This window comes from Panthera tigris, chromosome B3 (assembly GCF_018350195.1).
Source record: "Panthera tigris isolate Pti1 chromosome B3, P.tigris_Pti1_mat1.1, whole genome shotgun sequence".
NCBI lineage: Eukaryota > Metazoa > Chordata > Mammalia > Carnivora > Felidae > Panthera > Panthera tigris.
In genome coordinates, this window is record NC_056665.1 from 114,997,070 (window position 1) to 115,019,950 (window position 22,881).

General features: G+C 47.0%; 1 protein-coding gene across 3 annotated transcripts in view; it reads left to right on the top strand.

Moving 5' to 3' along the window:
• SMOC1 (SPARC related modular calcium binding 1) overlaps positions 1-22,881 on the top strand; it is a 154,663-nt gene that overhangs the window by 85,795 nt on the left and 45,987 nt on the right. For all 3 annotated transcript variants that reach the window (XM_042990004.1, XM_042990005.1, XM_042990006.1), the window contains exons 4-5: positions 17,914-18,013; positions 20,166-20,213. In XM_042990004.1, the coding sequence (XP_042845938.1) occupies positions 17,914-18,013; positions 20,166-20,213 (148 nt within the window). The remainder of the gene's footprint in view (positions 1-17,913; positions 18,014-20,165; positions 20,214-22,881) is intronic.

A 22,881-nucleotide genomic window follows, 5' to 3' on the forward strand; every position in this document is an offset into this window, starting at 1 on the left:
TCAAAGAACCAGTTCTTGGTTTCACTGATCTTATCTATTGTCTTTTTATTCTCTATTCTATTTATTTCTGCTCTAATCTTCTTCTGCTACCTTTGGGCTTTGTTCTTCTTTTTCTAGTCATTCAAGTGTAAAGTTAGATTATTCATTTGAGATTTTTCTTGTTCCTTCAGGTAGACCTGTATTGTTATGAACTTCTCTCTCAGAGCCACTCTAGCTTCATCCATAGATTTTGCTATGTTATTTTTCTGTTTTAATTTGTATCTAAGTTTTTTTTTTTTCTTCTTTGGTTTTTTTCTGTGACCTGGTAGTTGTTCAGTAGCATGTTGTTTAACCTCCAAGTATTTGTGGTTTTTCCAGTTTTCCTCTTGTAATTGATTCTTAGTTTCATACCATAGTGGTCAGAAAAGATGCTTGAAATAATTTTAATTTTCTTCTATTTATTGAGATTTGTTTTGTGGCCTAACATGTGATTTATCCTGTGGAATGTTCTATGTGCACTTGAGAAGAATGTGTTTTCTGCTGCTTTTGGATAGACTGTTATGTATATATCTATGAAGTCCATATGGTCTTATATGTCATTTATGACCATTGTTTCCTTATTAATTTTTTGCCTAGATGATCTGCCCATTGATGTAAGCTGCTATTCTTATATTGCTGTTGATTTCCCCCTTTATGTCTGTTAATATTTGCTTTATATATCTTGGTGCTTCTATGTTGGGTACAAAAATATTTATAAATGTTGCATCTTTTTGCTGGGTTAATCTCTTTATCATTATATAATGCCTTTCTTTGACTTTTATTTCAGTGTTTATTTTAAAGTCTTTTGTTGGATCTAAGTATTGCTACGCCAGCTTTCTCTTTGTTTCTATTTGCATGGAAGGTATTTTTCCATCCCTTCACTGTGTGTGTGTGTGTGTGTGTGTGTGTGTGTGTGTCCTTACTTCTGAAGTGAGTCTCTTATATGTGGGCAGCATATAGATGGGTCTTATTGTTGTGTGTTTTTTTTAATCCACTCAACCACTCTATGTCTTTTGATTGGAGAATTTAGTTTATTTACATTTAAAGTACTTATTGATAAGTATGTAATTATTGCCATTTTGTTAATTGTTTTCTGGCTGTTTTTGTAGTTTCTCTCTGCCCCTTTTTCTCTCTTCCATTGTGGTATGATGTCTTTAGTATTATGTTTAAATTCCTTTCTCATTTTCTTTTGTGTATAAGTTTTGCTTTGTGGTTACCCCAAGGTTTACATATGCATTCTATGTATGTATGTAACAGTCTATTTTAGACTGATAGCAACTTGAATTTGAATACATTCCAAAACTATATTTTTAGTACACCGACCCCCAAGGTTTTACATTTTTGACATTACACTTTACCTTCTTTCATTTTATATATCTTATAACTAATGTAGTTTTAGTTAATTCTGCTACTTTTGCCTTTTAACCTTCATACTAGCTTTATTAGTGACTTATCCACTGCTTTACTGTATATTTACCTTTTCTAGTGAGACTTTTTACTTTTGCATTTTTTTTTGTTGTTAATTAGTGCCATTTATTTTCAACTTAGAGAAGTCTCTTTAACATTTCTTATAACGCTGGCTTCATGGTGATGAATTCTTTTAGCTTTTGTTTATCTGGGAAACTTTGTCTCTTCTTCACTTCTGAATGATAATCTTGCCAGGTAGAGTATTTGTGGTTGGAAGTTGCTGAAAATCTGCTCATAGTCTTTTGGGGTTTCCTTTGTATATAACAAGTTGCTTTTCTCTTGCTGCTTTCAAGACTCTCTCTTTTATTTTTGACATTTTAATTATAATGTGCCTTGGCATGTATCTCTTTGGGTTCATTTCATTTGGAACTCTCTGGGATTCCTTGACCTGGATGTCTCCCCCACCACCCCCCTCCCCCAGGTCAAAAAGTTGTCAGCAAATAAGTTTTCTGCTCTTCTTTTCTTTTTTTTCTCTTCTCCTTCTGGGACTCCTATAATATGAATGTCATTCTGCCTGATGTTGTCCCATATGTCTCTTAAGTTATCTTCATTTTTAAAATGCTTTTTTCTTTTTGCTGCTCTGTCTGGATAAGTTCCAGTGCTTTGTCTTCCAACTCGCTGATCCATTCTTCTGCTTCATCCAGCTTGCTGTTGAACCCCTGTAGTGTATTTTTCAGCTCAGTTTTTGTATTCTTTGGCACTGTACTGTGACTTCTGTTTGGCACTTTAAAAATATTTTCTATCTTTGTTAAAGTTCTCACTGGGTTCCTCCATTCTTCTCCCAAGGTCGGTGAGCATCTTTATGATCATTTGAGTTCTTTACCAATTTGAATACTTAGCTCTGTATAATTACAGAGGTCTTTTTCTGAGGTTTTGTCTTGTTCTTTCATTTGAAACATAGTTCTGGTTCCTTATTTTGGTTGACTCTCTGTGTTTGTTTCAATGCATTAAGCAAAACAGCCACCTCTCCCAGTCTTGAGGCAGTGGCCTTGTGTAGATGATGAACCTGATAGCTCAACTTTGCCCGAGTTCTTGGTTGTCTCTTAAACCTTTGTGATTATTTAAATAGCCTGATTTATTCCTGGTATGCCCCTGTTGCTGAAGGTATGCCAAGACCTGTCAATGTTACGAGGGAAAGAATCTCATTTAGCACCGGTTTCAGGCTGACTGGAAGCCAGATTCTCAGGCAGCAGCTTTTAAAGAACATATATATGTGTGTGTGTGCGTGTGTGTGTGTGTGTGTGTGTGTGTGGTTCTTGGGGCTGCAGTCATAATACCTTTCAACCTCCAGGTCAGGATATCTAGAGGTGTTCCCTGGGTGGCAGTTGCAAAAATTGGGGCTCCAGATGAGTGTACAAACTTCTTTCTGGGAGGTCTTCTCAAGATGTAGCAAGCCCTAGAGTTTCACAAGAATGGTGTCTCCCTGGTTATGTTTCCTAGGAGTACCTTAGTAGCCTCTAGATATATGGGAAACCTGAAGCTTGTCCCTCAGGCTGAAGCTCCAGGATAAGTAAATAGGCCTTTTTCACAGGAAGACTGGGTATGTGTTTCAGTCTGCAGTCTTTGCAGTCCTGGATAAGGTGTTGGCCTGCCAAGAACTGTCTGAGAATTTATAACTGTCTGTTATAGTCCCTGGGAGCTCAGGAAAGCCAGCCCCCTGGGCCACTGGGGCCAGGCAAACAAGGGGTATCCCCTGTGTGGTTTGTGTGCACTGGTTTTAGCAGGGCAGCTGGAGAGTATAGGGGTCAGGGCACGCTCTCTGACTTCAGAAATGGAGTAGGATAATGCCTCAACTGAGAGCTTCAGCCATGGGACTGGAGAGGGCCTTGTCTGTGCTGGGCATGCTGGCTCCAGATTGGGTGCTGGAGAAATCCACGACCACTTAACTTCCCAGCCCCAGTTGGGGTATGGTAGAGTGTCACGACCACCTGTGCTGCTGACTTTAGGAAAGGAGTGAGAGAATGCCATGACTGTTCGTGCTCGTCCACCCCAGCCAGAGAGCAGGATAGTGCGACACCTGCCTGTGCTCTCTGGCCTCAGCAAGGCAATGGGACAGTGCAGGCAGGGGGAGGTGCTGTGTCTGCACAGCCCTGCCTGCAGTAGCAGGGTAGGTGGAGAGTACCCAAATAGCATCTGCTAGCACTTCTGTCTCTAGAGAGAGCCCCAACTGTCACCTGCCCCTCCAGCAGATGCCCCAGACCAGCAAGTGAGTCTTCTTTACATACAGTCGAGGTGCTTTGCAAATTGCTTTTGCACTGGATCCTTGGCATGAGTGAGACTTCACGTGGGACTCTTAAAAGGGGAATCTCAGGGGCGCTGGGGTGGCTCAGTCGGTTAAGCGTCCGACTTCAGCTCAGGTCACGATCTCGAGGTCTGCGAGTTCCAGCCCCGCATCGGGCTCTGGGCTGATGGCTCAGAGCCTGGAGCCTGCTTCCGATCCTGTGTCTCCCTCTCTCTCTGCCCCTCCCCCGTTCATGCTCTCTCTCTGTCTCAAAAATAAATAAACGTTTTAAAAAAAATTTAAAAAAAAAAAGGGGAATCTCAGTTTCCGATAGCATTTTGGGTACCTTGGGTATCAGCCCCTTGGTTTTCTAAGACAGGTGTTTTGGGGGGCTCATCTCTGGTGTAGATCCCAGGGTTCTCAGAGAAATGCTGAGATGTCTCTGCTTCTCCAACCCATTTGGATGTGGTTCTTGTTTTTGTTATTTTTTTCAATGTTTATTTTTGAGAAAGAGAGCACGTGCTAGCAGGGAAGGTGCAGAGAGAGAGAGAGAGAGAGAGAGAGAGAGGGACAGAGGATCTGAAGTGGGCTTCGTACTGACAGCAGAGAGCCTGACATGGGGCTCAAACTCACGAACTGTGAGATCAGGACCTGGGCTGAAATCGGACGCTCAACCGACGGAGCCAGCCAGGTGCCCCTTGATGTGGTCCTTTTATCCTTTGTTGCAGAGGAGCAGTTCATCTAGTTTTCAGGTCTTTTTCAGAGAAAAATGATCCGTTTGCAGCTAGAGATCCATACGTGCCATGACAGGAGGTCATGGTGAGTTCAGGTTCTTCCTACACCACCATCTCGGACACCTCCTGTCTACCTCATTGTTAATGGCTGCATTGCATTCCAGTGTTTGACTGTACCATGAATCCTGGAAATTCAGGGATTCAATTTCCAGAAGCTGAATATTGGGTCAAAAGGACATGGATTAAAAAAAAAATTTTTTTTTAATGTTTATTTTTGAGAGAGAGAGAGAGAGAGAGAGAGAGAGAGAGACATGAGCAGGGGAGGAGCAGAGCAAGAGGGAGACACAGAATCCAAAGCAGGCTCCAGGCGTTGAGCTGTCAGCACAGAGCCCGACGTGGGGCTCGAACCCACAAACTGCGAGATCATGACCTGAACTGAAGCCAGTTAACTGACTGAGCCACCTAGGCACCCTGGAAGGACATGGACTTTTTAAGGCATCTGATACATACGACCAGATTGCCTTCCATAGTGTTGAGCACAGCGTGGTTAATTTGTGGTTGTTATCAAATATATTCCCAAGCCATTTAAATTTTTTTGTGTAGATGGATTTGTAGTTCTAAGAATATCATGGAATATAAAACACCATTTGTAATGTTATTTCTTTCTTAAATGTTTTTATTTATTTAAAGAGGGGTAGGAGCAGAGAGAGAGAGAGAGAGGTGGAGAATCCCAAGTAGGCTCCACGTTGTCAGCCCAGAGCCTGACGCAGGGCTGAGTCTCATGAACAGTGAGATCATGACCAGAGCCGAAATCATGAGTCAGGCGCTTAACCCACTGAGCCACCCTGGTGCCCCTGTAATGTTATTTCTATGTGAAAAAATATTTTCTGTTTCCCATCTTTGATTCCGTGTTCCAGGAACAGTCTTCCTTGATAAAGCTTTATCTGGCACTAACACTTTTCTCACTTTTACTTGTTCTAATCACTACTCCCCACACGAATGCACCCATATACATGCTTTTTTATTTCCTGAGGTCATTTTTTTTTTTTTTTTTTTTTTTTGGCCTTGAGGGGCCTGGGGAGCTGTAATTTTTTTTTTTTTTTTTTTGATGATGCTTTGTTTTGAAGTTGGAAGTGCAAATAAAACATTCTGTGCTCCCCTTGTCTCACCGTTAGATTTCCTGCAACTTCGGGAACTACAAATTATTCCCTAAGTGCCTGGGCCGAGCTATGAAGCAGGTGTGAGTGTTCGTTTTTAGCTCCTCCTCCTCCCCGCCCCCATCATGCAGAACTACCATTCCTGAAGTCACCCCTGCAGGCCTGCACTGTGTGACTGGCTTGACCTGGAAGCACCCAGGTTTACCACCTGGGCCCTCTTCTTCCAGGTCCCCAGCGCGTATGGAAGGGATTGATGGTCTGCTGACCCTGGTGATTGAACATCGGCAGGGCTGGAGTGCTAAGCATTGTCATGGGGGAAGGGCTTGGCTTGTCTTTGTTGACTCTAGAAGCTATGTCGTTTTGTCTTCGTGTGGAACTATGTTACCTAGAGCAATCATGTGGGTCTCGGCTTAGTGCAGAGGCCTCTCTAGGTAAAGTACTGAAACCCTGCCTGCTTCCATAAGCTCGAGTGTTCTGAGCTTCTCTAGCCATAAATGGCTCCTTTGGAAGCCCCCAAACAAAGCCAGTTCTGTATGTTTTAGTGGATGGTGGCTTGCTCTAGGCTTCCTAAGCCTCCTATAGCGTGTACAATGCCAACTTCTCTTTTTTCTTTCTTTTTTTTTTTAAAGCAGTTACACTGTTAAAAAAAGTCAAGCCCATCCTTTATGTATAAATGGCATAATGGTAAATAGACCCACTGTTGGTCAAGTTGTTGCTTTTCTTTTTTCTTTTTGGGTAAATACTCAATAACCATATTATTATTGTTATAATTTGAACATCTACTGTGCCAACGGCATCTTATTCCTTGCTTTACGTGTGTTTTTCATGGCATTGCTTTTGTTCCAAACAACCAGACGTTGCATGTGAAAGTTTACATGAAAGTGCCCACGAGTTAGCACATAATTGCTCTTAGGCAAATGTTAGTTTTCTCCCTCTTTAGGTATCGGTTTGCTCAACTCTAAAATGGGAGAACTAGTTGAGCTATTTCAGAGGTCGGCAAACTGTGACCTGTGGGCTGGCCACCTGGTTTCGTTCTTTAAAATAACAGCTTTCTTGAGATATAATTCACATTCCATAACATTTATCCTTTCAAGTGCACAGTTCGGTGGCTTTTAGCATTCACGGGGTTGTGCAGTCACCTTCACACCGTAATGCCAGGACACTGTCATCACCTAAGAAAAAATCCTGTACCCGCTGGTACCGTGAAAGTGAATTTTTACTTTTGTAAATGATGGTAAGGACAGGGCCTGATCCTTCCAGGTGCAGGAAGGACTTGTCTAGCAAGTGGCTCATCTACTCGCTCATACATGGTGGGAGCCAATGCTCTCCTCTTTTCAATGAGTGCAGGGCAATGTGGGTGGATGGAGCCTGCTTTATGCTCGAACACTGTATCTATCCATTGTGTTCTGTGAGGACTCGCCTGCCCAACCACTGCTCTGTCCTCCTCTTCAATGCTGAATGGCCACCTAGCATCCTCTCCCAGATTGGCTGGCATCGTTTGCTTTGCAAGCTAGTCTCACAACTCAGGCCTGCAGAGGTGACTTCAGGAAGCACAGTTCTGTAATGGGAGGATGGGGAGGAGGGAGAGCTAAAAAGGAACATCCAGACTGCTTCATAGCTCAAGCCCAGGCACTTAGAAAGAGAAGGAGGGGGTGTTTGAAGCCCGCCATCTCTGAGCCTCACTTTTCCCACAGGCAGCAGGAAAGCTAGAGGAGCAGGCCTCTATCCTCCCCTTCTTCCCAAGTATACCCGCTCTTGCACCTTTGATTTCTGTGGTAGACAGATGGAGGGTCGGACTCACCAGGGACCACGGGGAGCTCAGATGCCCAGCTGGGAGCACCCAGACCCCGTACGCTTGCCCGGGTCACACAGCTTGCAAGTGTAGAGTCAGGATTCAGACCCAAACAGCCTGGCTTCAGCACTTGGTCCTAACCACTGCTCTCTACTGCCTCTCTAAAGGACATTGCCATCTTTTAAAGTGATGTTGCCTAACTGCAGGTTAGGCAGGGTGACTCAGGTGAGTAAGGTCGGGAAATTATGTCACATGAGGAATACTCAAAGGAGCCAGACATGTTTGGTTTGCACATGAGAAGAACCAACAGATGGGGGAAGAGGGATGACCAAAGCAATACAGAGAACCGTCTTCACACCTTTGTGGACCACAATAAGCTTTACTGAATAGTGCCACAGAGCTGACCCAGGATCACTGAGTAAAATCTATAGTGAATCAGATTCTGACTCAAAATAGGGAAGAAGCTTTTACAAGTAGAGCAATCCACCAATGGAATGTCTGACTCAAAGAGAACTTACCTTCCCATCCTGGGGACTGAATGGGCACCCAGCAGGGGTGCTCTTGGTGAGGGGATAGAGTGCTACTGCCCTGGGAGGGAGGTTCAACTGATGGCCTCTGGGAGGTGACCTCTACACCTTTGGATTTTGTAAGACACTAGGTAATGTTCAATCCGGGGTGGGGGGTGGGGGGAAGGCACAAGTTGGCCTACAGCAAACACTTACTAAGGAAGCTTTCAGGCAGGGCCATGAACACATGCCCATCGAGGGCCATTGCCACTCCACTGTGGGCACACACCACAAGCCAGGAGGTGACCTGCGGGTCAGTCAACTAAGCTTTTCTACAAAATTTAAGGGGTGGGATATTTTCTTTTCATCATAGTAGGGAAAGGTGATAAATAAGAACACGAGAGGGAGATATGGAGACAGAAAAGTTTCATTAAAAGTGAAGTCAGCTGCGGTCGGTAGCAAGGAAGAGGTCCACTCCAGCCGGCCACCTTTGTCCCGCCCTCTTCCTGCCCCCGTCCTGCCCCACCTCGCCCCGCCCACCCATCTTGCCCACGCTCGCCAGCGCCTCAGCAATCCTCAGCCAGCCTCGCCCCGCCCCCCCGTCCCCGCCCCCGTCCCCACCCCCTCCCGCCCTCAGCCCGCCCTCAGCCCGCCCTCAGCCCGCCCTCAGCCCGCCCTCAGCCCTCCGCTGGCCAGATTTTCACCCTTCTGCTCTGAATAAAGCTCCAATCCCTGTGGGGCTTTATTATTGTATATTTTCTTTTTCAAACAAAACAGTATATGTGAGTCAACTATACTGAAATAAAAGTTTAAAAAAAGAAAGAAAGCATCTTTGATAGTTTCCCCCAAATGGAAATAAAAGCGAGTAAACGAGAGGTGACATATTTGGTGTTCACCAAGCCTGGGCTATTCTAGGCACCAAACAGAGGGAATGGAGAAAATAAAGTTCTTTGGATCCCTGAAGTTCTAATACTCAGGTTTTTTAAACGTCCCTTATGTGTATGCTGAGGGGATGGTGTTTAAGCTTTTTGAAAAATACAAAAAATATGTGCCATATATTTGGAGGAGTAGTCTTAACTGCTAAGTAGGTACTAGTTTATAGATTTTCACCTTACTCCTACGCAGCGAAAGTTCAATTTGGAGCAAGGTTGTAGAATCACAGAACTTTTGGGTCAAAGGAAACCTCACAAGTATCTAGTTCATCTTCTCCTTCCTCTCCCTACCCTGTCTCAATCCAGGGCTCAAGACCCAGTCACCTGCCTTCTGCTTGATTGCCACCAGAGACAGGAAGCTTATTACCACCAAAGACAACATACATAATGCATTTCGGGACAATTTATTTGGAAAGTCCTTCTCTACATTGACGGGAGAGCTATAATTTGCAACAGATGACCCCTGCTCTAGCTATAGGACTCGCTGAACCCACAGAAATCTCACGCTCCACAGAAAGATTTGAAGACAGACACCATTAAGTCCTTGTGAGATTCTGTCTTTTAGCCAACAAATATTTCTTTTTGCCCTGGCAGAAGTCCTTAGTTCTATCAGTCATTCCTATATAATGGGGATTTATGTCTCTCTTTCCTCGGGATTCAATTTGCCAAGGTCCCTCTTACAGAGTGTCCTTCCCAAAACTGGACACGGTATTTCAGATGTGGACATAAATAGCCCAGGAATGAATGGCTCTGTCTCTCATTCTAAACACACCACTTCTAACAAATATCATGCTGGCAGCTCTGTTACATGAACAACACATAGAAACCATAGTCAACAAAGACTCCCATATTTAGCAGTATTTAAAATTGAAAGGTTATCTTCCTTCCCTGCATCCCCCCCCCCTTTAAACTCTGGAGGATGATGTAAATACTCTAAAAGGAAAATCCCTCATTCCCCAACATACTGTCTTCCCTAACCTGGCATAAGGTAAGAGAGAGCCCCAAAGAAGAGCAGAACCTTGAAGCTCTGACCCCATCCTCCCTGCAAAGGGAAGGGGAAAAACACAAAATCAGCGGTGCTGAGCACAAACTACTCCCTACACCATTTTAGATGCTTTATATATCTTGTCTCACTTTGTCTTCTCAATAACCTTCAAGGTGGGAGCCCTTAGCCCTGTATCATAGAGAGGCTCAGAGAAGTTAAGTGACTTTCCCAGAGTCACACAGCTTTTGGCAGAGTTTGGTATTTAAACCCAGGTCATTTTGACTCCAAAGCCATGTTTTTCCTTCTGCATCTTGTTCCTTCTGAGCCAAACCTGACTAAAGAGGAGGGGGACGCTTGTGGGATAAGCTTTTCCAAACTGAGGAAAGAACAGCTCATGCTAGCCAGACTGAAAGAATTATACCATCCCTTCCCTCTTCCCTCTTTCTTCTCACTGCAATCAAACTCTCTTCCATGTGTGAAATCACCCAGACAATTTAATGCTGCAATCACTAGATCCATGAATTAAAAGACCACATGTCGTCAAAACAACTGGAACATAAAAACTTTGGAGAGAAGTATGGTCATAGGGCTCCTCGTTCCCAAATTCCCACCTAGAAAAGTACTTGTTTCTTGAGCATTTAATGATAAATGCCAGAAAGGGTGGGGTGGGAGAAGTTTCCTTTCAATCAGTGGCTCTTGAACTGTGGTTCCTGGACTGGCGGCCGGAACGCCGGGGAATTTGTTAGAAATGCAGATTCCCCAGCTGACCCCAGACCTAATGAATCCAGAAACTCTGTGGGTGGGGTCCAGCCAGTTTGTTTTATAAGTCCTCCAGGTGCTCTAATGCACACCCAATAAACAATGTTCTCCTGCAGCTTCTGATGGAGAGAGATGTTCTAGGGGAACACGTGGTGGTCTCAGATGGCCTGGGGACTCATTCTTTCAGCCAGGGCCCGTGGCGCCCATGGAGAAACACAGCTTCTCAGAGGTCCTATAGAGGATGCGGACAAAAGGAAAGTGGGGCAGCTGGAAATGCTGCCCTGAAACAAAGTTATCAGTCGGACCAATAGCACGATGCTTAACTTTCACTGTGCATTAACTTAATCCAGAGAACCTGCTAACTGATTTGGAGCAACTGGCAGACAAGGAAGGGGGAAAAAAAAAAAAAGTCTCGTACTCCCACTGACAAAAGAGTTAGACAAATATCCACATGCCTTCTGCTTTTAGTTTCATTTTTTTGCCCCCACCGGGAAATGTTCGTGTACATGATAGTAGTCATCTCATGACAAGTTTGGGAGTTTCTACTAAGAATGCCGGATCAAGCCTGTCCCTTTGCATATGGCTCACATTTTCTAGTTCACAAACGAGGCACAAAGAAAGGGGGGAAATGAAGCGACGGGGTGGGAAGGTGCTGTGCCTTGGAGGGGATCCCAGCTGTCAGTGAAGGTCCGAGGCAATTCAAGATGGATTTCTTCGCAGATAGAGAGCTGGAGAAAGCGTTACAAAAAAGGTGGTGGTGGGGGGGGGGAGGCGGGGGGTTGCCGGAGGGAAATCATTTCAGGGAAGATTGAGCTAAAATGAGAACCTGACACTGGGCTGGAAGCAAGTCGGACTGGGAAAAGCAAGGAAACACAGCAAGGCCTTGCACCTCATTACATTGCCTTGTTCTGAAAGCGTGTTTCAGAGAACGCTAGTGCCACGAAATGCTCCCCACTCGAAATCGAGGGAGGGTCCTCCAGTTAAATAAGTTTAGGGATTGCAGCCAACGACATCTTCCTCTTAGAGCTAAATCATCATCATTTGACGTAAGACCCTGAGAAGTGGTGCAGTCAAGAAATCTTTTAATTTTATTCAACCCAGTATTTCCAAAATTATTTGGCTAGAGAACCCCTTCATCCCCAATAATTGCTCGTCACACCCCATAGAACACCGGTGGTATTCAGGACTGTATCAGAGAGGCAGGAGTAAGAAGCAGGTGGACGTGTGCAGGGGAGACTGGCGTGGACCGTTTGGGTGACAGCTGGGGGCCCTTGGTAGCAAGGAGAGCAAAGTCCAACAACAGAGAAGCTGCTCCGGGACGTGAGGTCCCACCCCTGTCAGAAGCCCCCCAAGAACAGCCAGAGGCAAGCAGGCCAGCCAATGGGGTGCAGCAGAGGCCCCCGTGCTGTCACCCAACCCACTCCCGAGACAGCCTCTCACTGAAGCTGAAGCAAGAGACTCTTCCAGCCACCTCCTTGATTTGAATATGTATCCCATCTCCCTCTCCTCTTTCCCCAAAAGAGTTCCAAATGCCAGAGAATTACAAGGCACAAAGAGACCCTGTCAGTTCCCTCAGATGCCAGCACAAGGAGTCACGTCTTTCTCCTTCTCCCTTCCAGGTCTGGGGGACTGCCAGCTGCTGGGACTAGGTGCTGCAATCATGCCACCTCTCTGTCTCTGGACCTGTTTCCTCCTCTGTGAAATGTTTGGGTTACACTGGTGATCATTAAGATTTTCCTTTTTTTCCAGCTCTCTCAATTCTGAAATTTTATGACAGTTGGGAGCCAGGGCTCCAGATTCTTGTTCTGTTAAGAACTAGCTGCGACATTTGAACAAATAACTTCTGCTTTGTGTGCCTCTCCTATAAAGGATTGGCACACAGGGTAACCCTGACGCCCCAGTGAGATCATGCATAGATCATCGGTGGTGAGTGAGGAGCCCCCGTAAAGCTGAAGTGGTGTTTTCCATTTTGGGCATGGCGGCAGTGGGTGATAGTTGTCTATGTGTGTAGTCTGTTAGTCTCCTTTGTTTTTCTCACTGCTGTCCTTGCCTTCAGTCCCCTGTCTGCTTTGTCCTGTGAGCCGGGATTCTCTTTGCTCCTCTGTACTCCTCAGTTACTCAAATGCATTTGTTGAGCGTGCTAGCCTCCCACGTTCTTCCAGATGTCCAGGAGTTGGGCTAATGTTGAAGACTAACAGGCTTAAAATAATTTCACATTTGTCTTAATTTAGACAGAGGTTGACCTGAAATATACCATTGGGCTGTTTATGCAAAGGGCCTCTTGCCAAAAATATTTAAGTATATGAGTCAGAGATGAAATTTGCTTACCTAAAACACACTGTTTTAAAGTACCTTTAGTGATTTTTCTGCCTGGATGATGTATCCACTGATGCAAGTGAGATTAGTTAAAGTCCCCTACTATTATTATATTACCATCAATTTCTCTCTTTATGTCCATTAATATTTGCTTTATGTATTTAGATGCTCTAGTGTTGGGTGCATACATATTTGCCGTTGTTCTATCTTCTTGTATTAATCTCTTTATCATTATGTAATGTCCTTCTTTGTCTCTTGTGATAGTCTTCGTTCTAAAGTCTATTTTGTCTGATATTAGTATTGCTACCCTGGCTTCTTTTTTCACTCCCATTTGCGTGGTAAATATTTTTCTGCCCCCTCACTTTCAGTCTATATGTGTCTTTAGGTCTGAGATGAGTCTCTTATAGGCAGCATTTATATGGGTTTTGTATTTTTTTAACCCATTCCACCACTCTGTGTCTTTCGATTAGAGCATTTAGGCCATTTACATTTAAAATAATCATTGATAGGTATGTATTTATTGACATTTTGTTGATTGTTTTCTTGTTCTTCTCTGTTCCTTTCTTACTCTTTTGCTCTCTTTCTTTGTGATTGATGAGTTTCTGTGGTGTTCTGTTTGGCTTTTTTTCTCTTTATTTTTTGTGTATCAGTTATAGGTTTTGGGTTTGTGGTTACTGTGAAGTTCATGTACAGTATCCTCGGTGTATAAAAGCCTATATTAAGTATGTCAGTTACATTCAACAGTATAGTTAAGCAGTGAGTAGCCTCACTTAGGTTGATGTACAAACACTTTGTGTCTCTGAGGGAAGACCCATCAATTAATATTTCAGCTTTCCCAGGATGCTCCAGAGTGGAATAGGAGCAAATCCCATGGTTTGTTATCAATACCATTGGGCCTGGAACAACCCCGAGCTTTGAAACCTGCGTAGGGAGATATTAGAAGTAGCTAATCACCTTTTCAATTCCTCTTGGCCCCGGATTTTCCCATAAATTAAGTATGAGAGTTGATTAATTTGAGGCTGGGGTGGGGGGAGTTGGAACAAAGGGGATGACCTATTAACTTAAAGCTTTAAGTTTTCAAGGGAGGAAGCCATACTAAGTAGAATTTACATGTTGATTGTGTGTATATAAGCCATCAATTCCACAGAATTTACAGCCTGGTTGCTTTTCTGCAGGAAGTTGTACTTCTCTCCTCTGAGACTAATTGAACTGTTCCTATATGAAAACAGAATTTCCCTTCTCCCACTAAAACTTTCTCAAACTTTTTGCTGACTTTAAACTACCTCTTCCCCCTGGGACTGGTCAGACTAGGATGTTCTTTGGTTTCCGTCAGAGAATCTGGCTGTGCCCTTTTTTTTAAATTGTTTTTTTAACGTTTATTTATTTTTGAGACAGAGAGAGACAGAGCATGAACGGGGGAGGGGCAGAGAGAGAGGGAGACACAGAATCCGAAGCAGGCCCCAGGCTCTGAGCTGTCAGCACAGAGCCCGACGCGGGGCTCGAACTCACAGACCACGAGATCGTGACCTGAGCCGAAGTCGGACGCTTAACCCACTGAGCCACCCAGGCGCCCCTAGCTGGGCCCTTTTTGAGTGTACAGATAGTTTGGTGAAAAATAACACGATGATAATAAAAATAAGTCGCTAAGCTTCGCTGGGCACTTACCATGTGAGCTCAGTGCTTTATTTACATTTTCTAATTTAATTCTCGCAACCACCGAGTGAGGTAAGTACAATGGTCTCCGGTTTATAAGTAGCCACGGGCAGTCTGAGGCTTGGTTTGATGAAGAGACGTACCCAGGCCGCAGAGGGTTGGAAAGAGAAGTGGTTAGCTTCCGTGGTGGAGCTGGTGGGCTACCGCCTGACTCCATGACCCATGCTTTCTGTCTCCCTGTAACTTCTTTTTCCTCAAGAAGACATCTTGAAAACTCCCCAGGACAACCCACAAGCAGTCCCTCGATGAAGACTCACGGACGAATAGCTTGGGGCTCCTTGAGCAAAGGGAGGTGACCTTGCTGGTCGCCTCCTGAGTTCCGGCAGCCCGAGATCTCGCTCGGCTCGAGCGCCCGTTGCTGCGTGCCCCAGGCCTCAGAGGAGTGTGACAATAATTCCTTGTTCAAGTCCAGTGCTCTGGGACTCAGCAGCACCTCCCAACCTGAGGATTTTGTAATCTGGAGTCTATTCCCGGAGCCCTGTTTGAGGAAAATGCTGAGGGCCCTGAGGAAAAAGGGTCTGTGTTTGGGCCTGTGGGCCTGGCTGGGGGCTGGAAGGCAGCGTCCCCATGCCGGTAGGGATACAATGGGCACACTCAGTGGGCGTGTGGCCCTGGGGACCTGCTTCAGCCCAGAGGTCAGATTATATCCCCTGAAACAAAGCGTTGGGTTTAGCCTCCTACTCACGCATTTCGTTCGCTCCTCAGTAGCTCTGGCTGGGACTCTGCATGCCCGGAAGGAGGGGGCTTTTATCCAGCCATTCTCCACGGCCTGGGCCTGCGTGACCACAGCAGCCAGCCCCGGCAGGCAGCACTTGGCCAGAGGCACGACTTCCAGTGTTGGACTTTGGCGACAGGGTCCTCGCAGAGAGAGAGGGAGGCCGGCCACGGCCAGGGGAACCGTGGGGCCTTGGAGTGAGTCAGTGTGGCCGCCCAGCCCTGGGGACTGGTTTCTCCACAGGTGATTATTGGCCAGGGAGGAGAAAGCAGCCAGCCAGGCTCCATTAAAATGCTGCCGCGGGCAAGGAATCATCTAGGAACTGTCCCCTGCAGGGCTGACAGAGTCTGGAGGGGTAAACTCCCAAGTCTCCAGCAGGGTTTCCCACCCAAGCCTCTGGAGGTTACTAAGGGAGCTCTGGCCCCAGAGGAGGCCGGCTTGCCAGGTGTTTCTGACACAGCTGAGAGCAATCATCCCTGCAGCCACCTTGTATCCAGCCATCTCCCGTGCCAGGACTGGACTCACACTGTCTGTTTTGTTTGCCAGAGCCCTCCAGGCTTGGCGACGTTATCCCCATTTCATAAATGGGGCTCAAAGAGCTAAGTCACGTGCCTCATCTGTAACTGGCCGGACCCGGATGCAAACCCAGGAATGGGTTTCTCCTATCCCATCTTTCGCTTTCTCAGAGGGTAGCACTGACTCGACCCAAGATATTGATCGGGGGGTGAGCATCTAGGGCAGCAACCACAGCCATGGAGTTTATGGATAGCTCCACGAGATGAAATGGGAGTGGAAAATGGCACTGGAGTACAGGCACTGAGTGTAGTTTCTCTACGTGGGCAGTCAAGGTGAGCGCCTCATTGATACACAGTCATCATACTGGTACGTCCTCTGTCTTGGTCTTACCCTGATTTCTGTGGGTAGGCCCGTAGCCAGACAACCGGTCTTGGGGACAACTACAGCTTTTGGTACACACACAAGAGCCGAAGCCATTCCGTGGTTTTCTGCCTTTCTCACCCGGGCCATCGGATCTGTCTTCCGTGTAAACCCTCTCTGCTTCCCCAGTCAATGTGTATGCTATTACTGTCCATCCTTGATTCCAATTATGCCCTTGATCCCCAGAGGCACTTTTTTCACATGTTAATATCTTTGCAGTTGGCACCCATTCTGTCATTGAGGTCTACGTTTAAAGTAGTGGGGCTGTTTAAATTGCTGCTACCTGTTTAGAACTGATGGGGACCAAGAACGGGGCCATATGATAATTCAAGCATTTATTCAACTCATCAGATGCCTACATTATGCTAGATGCTTAGGAGATAGAAATAACCAGCATGCAATCCCTTGCCTTAGGAAGGTCACAGTCTTGAGGGGCAGATAAGGGCTCCTAATTTAAGGAGCCAGGGTGTATGGAGGATCAGAGGAGAGAAGGCGGGGAGTCGGGGACCACTCGGCGGAGAAGGTGCATCGTGAAGAGGGTGGGAATACAAAGGGGCTAGGAGGGGGTGGGGATGGTTTGGGGAATGGTATTCTGGACCACTGACTAGTCGGAGCAGACAAATGTTCAGAATCATGAAATCCTGTGAGGCGTTTGCCGGCTTCAAAGGGTTTGCTGTGGTTCCAGTGGAGGGCACTTGTGGAGACATGGGTGTAAAATGAGGTCGCAGGGATAGGCAGGGGGCAGATCTTGGGGGACCTTGAGCTCCACACAAATGAGCTTAATCTCCATCCTGAATCCAATGGCAAATCACCGAGTGGTTTTCAGCCAGGGGGGTGATGCCCTGATTTGTGTAGAGGAGCTCCGTGTTGGGAAACGGATGGGAAAGAGGATGGCGGGGTGGGGTGGGAGGAAATGGACGGAGTGACGGCTGTTGCAAGAGAGAGAAAAGTCACCCTGAATGAAGCAAAAGCCTCATTTTTATTTGCTATTCCTAGAGAGGGTGGGCCTGATTATGGAGGCTTGAGGTGGATCGCCCAGTGTTACAGCGGGGCCTCTAGAACCTGCAGGTGGAAGTGGCTTTGTTCTTACCTTAACCCCGTCATCTAGCGGGCAACTGCTAGTGACGAGCCACCCCATCAGTAGGCAGGCTGACTATATGAACGAACGGATGCTGGGAAAAGCTAGAAAAAGAAGAAGAGCTCACTACTTGTCGATGCCTGTTAAAGAAGAGTCCTCATCAGCCTGCAGCGGTGAATTTCCAGCTTGCACTTGCCAAATTAGCTCACCAGCCAGAATTGTTTACGAGTGGATGGGGCTGTATGCCAGTGCTCCGGGGGGAAAATGTGCAGGTCTTGGTGAGAACCATCACAGGGAGGACGAAGTGGATATATCTGGGTATGAGATAGGCTATTCATCATTCAAAGTCATGAGAAAGAAATAGGTAGGTTGTGTGGTTGTGCCTGGGAATTACACAGAAGACGCATAATCCGTGTTGTTGGCCGACTGACCCACCTGCGATAGACAGTGGGGACAGAGGCTGGGTGAGAGGAGGAAAGAGCTCCTCTGCCACGGTGGCAACGCCTTGGAAGGGGTGGGAGATGACTGCTGATATGGCGACGCCAGACTTACGGTTCTCTTCCCCTCCCCGCTTCCCCGAACAGGTGCAGTGCCATACTTACACAGGGTACTGCTGGTGTGTCACCCCAGATGGGAAGCCCATCAGTGGCTCTTCTGTGCAGAATAAAACTCCTGTATGTTCAGGTACCGTAGGGAGGGGCGGGAAGAAAGAAAAGAGCTGGAGAGAGACCCTTAGCTGGTCTCCTGCCTCTCGCGGGGGAACCTTTGAAAACTGGTTGAAAGAGGGGTGGTGGTTAGGAGCCCTCTTCCAGGTCAGGGAGGATTCCATTCGAACACACTGCTCTGCAGTCAGCTGGATGATGGGGTCCGTATAGGCCCATGTGTATGTATTTCTTTATTTTGAGTTTAGGTTTCTGGTTCAGTGCTCTCTTCCCAAGCATCAGCTGTGACCCCTCGAGAATGGCATATAAATTTTTTAGCTTGGGTGCTCTGCTTGCTGGTGGCCTCAGGAGCACTTTATTGAGATAGATTTTAAGACCGTATGGGAGTTCAGCATCAGAGGCTGAATGATCAACTAGTGATGTCTGTCATGGGCACACGAGAGGAGAGTGGTGGCATGATGCCATATATTTGTCCCTCCTCCCCCCCCCCCCCCCGACAAATGTAATGTAGAGTAATGGAAAACTTTCATGACAGTGGCCCTCAATTCTGGCTGTCATCGGCAGTGCCTGGGGAATTAAAGAGCCCAGGTGTCGAGGCTCCTCCCCGTATAGTCTGATCCAGTAGGTCTGGAATGAGACCTGGAGTCCACATGTTCGAGAAGCTTCTCAGGTGGTTTTGGTGACTAGACAAGCTAGGGAATCATTGCTTTCTAGTGACCCATTACATAAGCCCATAGCATAATTAAGTTCCTTTCTATTTCAAACTCTATAAGCATAGAGAAATTTTGCTCTCAGGTCAGCCTCGTGGGATTGTGCATTTTGGATTTATATAAGCTCCACACTTTCCACTTCCATTCAGATAGTAGGGGACTTGGGAGTCACTCCCTTAATTCACTATGTGGCTCAGTCCTCATTCAAGAAAGCCTGTCCAGCCACAAGCTGCTTCATATTTCTTCGTATCTCTGTGTATAAGATTTTATTTATTTACTTATTTTTAATTTTTAAGTGCAAGCAAATTATAAAACATTTTCCTAAAACCTATGGGAAACTCCAAGGGTTAGCAGTCCTGCCATCCTAACGTTTTTCTGTTTTCATAAAACGTATTCATTTTTCTACTGGCCCTGCTATATAAAGGGAGCGGTAAGAAAGGGCAGTGAGCATCTACATTAGGAAACCAAGATTTGCAGGCCAAAATGGAAAGTTTACTTTATTTGTGGTTTACATGGAAACTGGAAACCTTAATTGGGGTTGGTGTGGGGCAGGGCAGGAATGAGCCCTCCTTGCAAATGACCTGGAAAGTTTCATTTAAAGCAAACAAATGCACCAGAAACAGGCCACGCAGGGGAATATAATTGAATTCTCACAAAACTAGTATATGGAGAAGGGGTATGATATGGAGTGAGAAAATAGGGATTCTTTGTTTCTCCTGGTGGTGGGACCTCTCTGCATATGCCCTCATGTGGGTGAGCTGCCCCTGCCCTGCATGTTGTGGGTTCCATGAGGAAGACAGGTGCCACAGGGTCAGGACCACGGGATGGGTGCACGTGGCATCCTAGCACATGCAGGGCGAAGCGTTCGGCCAAACACACACACACCACCCCCTCCTCGAGGAATAGGCCGCGTCTAGAAAATTGTTTCCATGCCTCAGACTATTTTGGCCCATTCAGTACAATTGGGCCAACAATTTTCTACTTAATGCAGATGGAAAATCGCCGATTTCCTGCCCTAACCAGCAAGGGATGTGAATCATTGCATTTGCAGTAAGAGGGGTTTCTTTTCAGTTGGCCCTACTAAGTGGACATGGCTCAGAACATGGAGGTGGTGGGAACTGGGGGAGATGGGGAGCGAAGGTGAGGGGCAGTTATCGGAACGTTACTCACCAGGGAGTTATGTAGATGTGGAGTTTTATAAAAAATCTGGTCACGGCTGTTGCCTGGAAATCATAGTTCACCTCACCGGTACTGTGATATCAGTGACATTGATGTTAAACAAACCCCACTTGACATGTATGTATGTACTAGCTTTGTATATAATGTCCCTAGACGTGTATACAATGTATGTATATACATAACCAACCACACGCTCATAACATGAGGCTTTGCCAGCTCTTTGAAAGAAACCAACAACCACAATGCATTCTGAATGTCTATGTTTTTGTTTCCCTTTTACCCAAGGTTCAGTCACCGACAAGCCCTTGAGCCAGGGTAACTCAGGAAGGAAAGGTGAGTAGAGTTTTATGCTCTATCCAAATGTTTGCTTCTAAAGCCAGTCCAAGGAGAGTTCTAGACAAGATGGAAGGAGCCTGGGTGTAAGCTAAAAGTCCCCCCACAGAAAACCTCCATTCTTATTCTGGGCTTCCTCCTAGAAGCACCGGAGGTAAGTAAGGCTCGTACCGTGGTGGGGACCAAGCTCGCAGACGTTCTGAGGGATGGGAGTGAGTACGGCATACAGAGCTGGCAGGGCCCCTGAGAATCTTGGTTCCTGGGCAGTTCAGTCCATCAGCTACCGCGTAGCCGGCATTACGCCAAAAAAGACGATGAAGGCAGGCATGTCCAAGTCTGCCCCGACCCTCTTGCTTTGGAAAGTCGGTTGAACATTTTTTCCCTTCCCCGACTCTCCTTAATAATTCATTGTTCCAGCCCATCTGGATTTTCTTCGCTAAGACTAGCCTGGCTGCACGGGCTTGCCACCTGGGCAGCCGTTGTCTTGGGATTCCCAATCATCCTGTCTTTAAACTTGTGTCTTGTTAAGTCCAGCGGGACAGTGAAGCCTGCACGTGCACATCCGCGTGACCCTGTTGGCCTATGGTTTTTGTGATGCACACAGTACGCTTTCCCCAGAACAACATCAAATAGAAAAATGTAAAACACCACGACAAGTCAAGAGAGACGCCATGGAAGAGAGGATAAAACTTTATAGTTTATTGCCCTTAATGGCACAGTGTTCCCGCCTTTTGAACAAAGGGCCTTGCATATTCATTTTGCACTGGGCCCTACAAATTATGTGGCTAACCTCAATTAAGGCATTTGTCTGAGTGCTATTTAGTGGAGCCGCCGACATGAGGAACAGGTCCCTGGGATATGCGGACCATAATTTCCAGCGTGGAGGACACTAAGCTCCACCACCGGTTACCTTCAGGACCACACACACACACACACACACGCACGCACACACACACACAGCTTGTAGCGGCATGCAGAACAAGTATCAATTTCACTGTGTGCGCAGGCACTCTAGAACCTCCATTTCGGGCTCTTGGGTAAAATCCAGACGGGGGATGATTGCATCCGAATCTGGGCCTCGGGAATTTCATGTTTGTGAATGCCCACGTGGAGAGCCGGGGCCTACAGAGGATCAGTGTGAGGTTCCCCGGGCTTGTCCTGCACGTGCTGTCACGAGGAGACTGAGGCGAGACTCTGGCCCCCCGCCCCGAATCCTTATTCCATGGGGGTGGGAAGAAGAGGCAAAGTCACCCTGCCCGATTGCGGGAAACGAGAATCTGGAGAGCCTGCTGCCCCCCAGTGCAGGTGCTCCGAGAAGTCACGGAAGCGGAGCATAGTGATACCACCAGAAAACGTGGACTAACGGGCCTTCCCGCAAGCAGGAATGAGTAAGTGGGTAAAAAGAAGGGAGCAAATGCCTTTCTAGGTCTCTCCCAGGACAGGGAGAGGTAGCCGTGTGTGTTGGTGGTTCCCTTTTGGGTGGGAAAGTGGGAGAAGGGCGTGAATCATTCTTCCTGCAAAGACCCGAACTCCTCAACCCTGTGAATGGCACGTGCCCGTCTATAGTTTGCTGGAGTTGGAAAGGGGAGCTGCCTTCAATTTTGCTTGTTGCAACTAAAGACTTCAGGAACATCGCCTCTATCCTGGGGCATGAGGTCGTGGTAGTAGAAAAAACGCTTGGCAATCGTGCAAAACATACCACCCAGATTTTCCCCACCAGAGAGAACTGAGGGCGTGAGGCTGCATGAAGCCCCCACACTGAGAAAGGCAGACGATGGGATTTTAGTTCTTAAACCGCACAGAGAAGTACTTTCCAGGTTGATGTGGCTTTGCACCCAATGGACAACAAAAGAAACAGACCGGTGGTCATTGCGGCCTCCTGGTGATCCAGCTGGAAGAGGGCAGGGCACCCTGATTCCTCCAGGGATGGTGCAAGGAATAGGGGTAGAGTCTGACGCCTCCTCTCAGAGACAAGTTGCTCAGTTTCCAGCATTTCGTTCCCCTACTCCAGATGGGTTCCTGCCTCCCAGATGGCTCTGCGGAGGCTTCCTCTGTGGTGCAGAAGCCCAGTGGGGGATGCTAGGACTCGCTCGTCCCTGGAGACTTGACTTTTGCCCATAGCCTCTCCTTCCTTCTACTTTGGAGGACCTACATAGGCGCTAACCCTCTCCTCTTTGTCTGTCGTAGGCCGTGCAGAGAAAAGCAGGCTCAGGCCACCTGTAGGAAGGGCCACCTGAAGCCACACCTGTCCAGGAAGCTGGGGTTTGAAGGGGGACAGGGTGCGAGAGGGCATTTGTAATATCCTGTGTCGGCCGCTGAGGTCCCTCTCTCGGCTGCCACTTAAGAATGGAATGTGCTCCGAAGGGCAGCAGGTGGGAAGACACAAAGGCCCCTTGTCTGAGCTGGTGCCCACACGTGGGGTCTCCTAGACGGCATCTCCCGGGAGCTGGAGCTCACAGCCCTGAGGCCTGCTGCAGAGATGCGAGGCCTGGGCCCTTGTGCAGAGTGAGGGGTACAAGCCAGGCCCCGGATCTGGGTGTGAGAGTGGTGGGGGGTGGCAGGGGGGAGCGGGGGTTGAGGGGAGAGGCGCAGGCCCAGCCTTTCCTCTCCCGCCCTCTTGCCTTTTGGAGCCCGCTCTGCCGACAGGGCTCGGAGGGATCGGTTCCCT